Source organism: Myotis brandtii, unplaced genomic scaffold (assembly GCF_000412655.1).
Source record: "Myotis brandtii unplaced genomic scaffold, ASM41265v1 scaffold485, whole genome shotgun sequence".
NCBI classification, from domain to species: Eukaryota; Metazoa; Chordata; class Mammalia; order Chiroptera; family Vespertilionidae; genus Myotis; species Myotis brandtii.
In genome coordinates, this window is record NW_005368527.1 from 69,556 (window position 1) to 72,127 (window position 2,572).

Genomic DNA, 2,572 nt, shown 5'->3' on the forward strand with positions numbered 1-2,572 from the left:
CACAACAATAGTTACATTTTATTTCTTGTCATAAGAACAATTAAAATATACACTCCAGCTACTTCCAATTGCACAAAACAGTATTATTAGCTATAGTCACCATACTGTGCTTTACACCCCAACGATTCTTTTTTTTATTTTTGTTAATGAGAGAATTGAGTAAGACACAGATTTTTTATCTGTGTTCACATGGAAAAAAAATTGTAATGAGAAATGGGACTAGAGATATTCTAAAGGAGACCAGACATACACCAAATATGGAAATTAGTTCCTTGATTTTTAAATATATCTAATAGAAGGTCGCATTTATGCTAGGTTACTAACACTTGCTTGTGGGACAATTAGTCATGTCACTTTTCCTATATCCTGGTAGTCACCTCCACCACATGGAACTAGGGAACATCACAGGATTTTCAGAATTTCTTCTTCTGGGATTATCAGAGGAACCAGAATTGCAACCCATCATCTTTGGACTGTTCCTCTCCATGTACCTGATCACTGTGTTTGGAAACCTTCTCATCATCCTGGCCATCAGCTCAGACTCCCACCTTCATACACCCATGTACTTCTTCCTCTCCAACCTGTCTTTGGTAGACATCTGTTTCACCTCCACCACCGTCCCAAAGATGCTGTGGAACATCCAGACACAGAGCAAAGCCATAACCTACGGAGGCTGCATCACCCAGTTGCATTTTTTCGCGGTATTTGCAGGACTGGAGACCTCCCTGCTCACCGTGATGGCCTATGACAGGTATGTGGCCATCTGCCACCCCCTGCACTACATGGTCATCATGAACCCTCGGCTCTGTGGACTGCTGGTTCTGGTGTCCTGGATCATGAGTGCCCTGCATTCCTTGTTACAATGCTTAATGGTGTTGCGACTGTCTTTCTATCCAGACTTGGGAATCCCACACTTTTTCTGTGAACTCAATCAGATGGTCCAACTTGCTTCTTCTGACACCTTTCTTAATAACATGGTGATGTATTTTGGAGCTGGGCTCCTGGGTGGTGGTTCCTTTGTTTGTATCCTTTACTCTTACTCTAAGATAGTGGCCTCCATTTGTGGAATCCCATCAGCTCAGGGAAAGTATAAGGCATTTTCTACCTGTGCATCTCACCTCTTGGTTGTCTCCCTTTTCTATGGAACAAGCCTAGTAGTGTACCTCAGCTCTGCTGTTACCCAAAGCTCACACTCAAGTATAGCAGCCTCAGTGATGTACACCGTGCTAACACCCATGCTGAACCCCTTTATCTACAGTCTAAGGAACAAAGACATAAATAGGGCCCTGAAAAGATTCTATGGGATGGCAGTTATGAAAGGACCACTTGTCCTAGGGCTGAAGAAATGGACATGACAGCTGGACTCAAAGCCTCAGAGCCAGAGGTCATAATTTTTAGATCAGGTTGTGGAAGTAGAATGTACTCTCTCTGCTCATTTTATGGATTTTCTTTTTCTATTATTTTTATGTAATTTAATTGTATTGCTTTATTAATTTTTGATGTTGTGAGATCAGACAGCTTTTCCATTGATGTTTTTCTCTTCTCCCAAACGATGGTCAACCTTGGATGAAATATTTGGAAATACCCATTTATCTCATGAGACTACATAGATTTCTTAAGAGCAATTTTTTTAAATGAAATTTATCATACTGAGTAATTTTTCTTTCATTTACTAAAGAACAATCAGGAGTTGCACCACTTCTATTGAAATCAAGTGCACTTGGTAATTAACGCCATTTATATCATTTCATAGGAGAGGAAAATATAAGAGCTCAGTTTAACCCTGTTCGTACTTCCTTTCTTCATATATCACTACCATAACTGCTCTTTCTGAAAATGTAGACTTTAACATACAGTGTGTGTTATAAGAGGTCATTGGCTTCTCTTCCCTCATTAGGACCCTGTATTTATTTAGCTTGATGTCCATATTCTTACCATAATCACTGACAAACTGACAAACAAATACATGTCTCCAATTCTAGTCGATGTTGGAACACAAATTTCTATAAATTGTTTGACATAATATGCCCTTAGGGTCTGAGATGACTTTAAGTATGAGGAAGCAAAACTTTAAGTCATATATTTATGACTATGCAAGCTATTTTTTTCATGGTGTATGTTTACTGATTGATGTATGTAAGATCAATGTTCATATTAAATGGATTTATTATTTTGATGCTTTGATTGGCATAATGATATTTTCTATTGAACTATCTTCCTGCTTCCACTATGATTCCCTCTATTGTTCTAAATGAAGCATCTCACCCTATCTAACTATTGTCATAACCACTAAAATTTTAGGGCATTAACCATATCATTCATTATGTATACTAATATGTGATCTATAGATATGTCATATATGTACTAGTACATGACTGACCAAAGGATGACACACTAGGGAGCTTGGATTCCTGTCCAGTTCTGTGATTATGTCATAAGTTTTGCACAAACATGCATATTCTTTCAACCCTTTCTGGTTACCTACAAGGGAACCTCAATGGAGATACTTTTTAATGCACTTATCTGAAATAAACTTCAATGACAGAGTAATCATGACTGTTGCCTTCAAATG

The 2,572-nt window shown here is 38.2% G+C and overlaps 1 protein-coding gene across 1 annotated transcript; it reads left to right on the plus strand.

Moving 5' to 3' along the window:
* Positions 1 to 386: 386 nt before the first annotated feature.
* On the plus strand, positions 387 to 1,355 carry LOC102259330 (olfactory receptor-like protein OLF4). Its single transcript, XM_005876323.2, has one exon. It carries the CDS (start codon positions 387 to 389, stop codon positions 1,353 to 1,355), a length of 969 nt encoding a protein of 322 aa, XP_005876385.2.
* Positions 1,356 to 2,572: the final 1,217 nt, after the last annotated feature.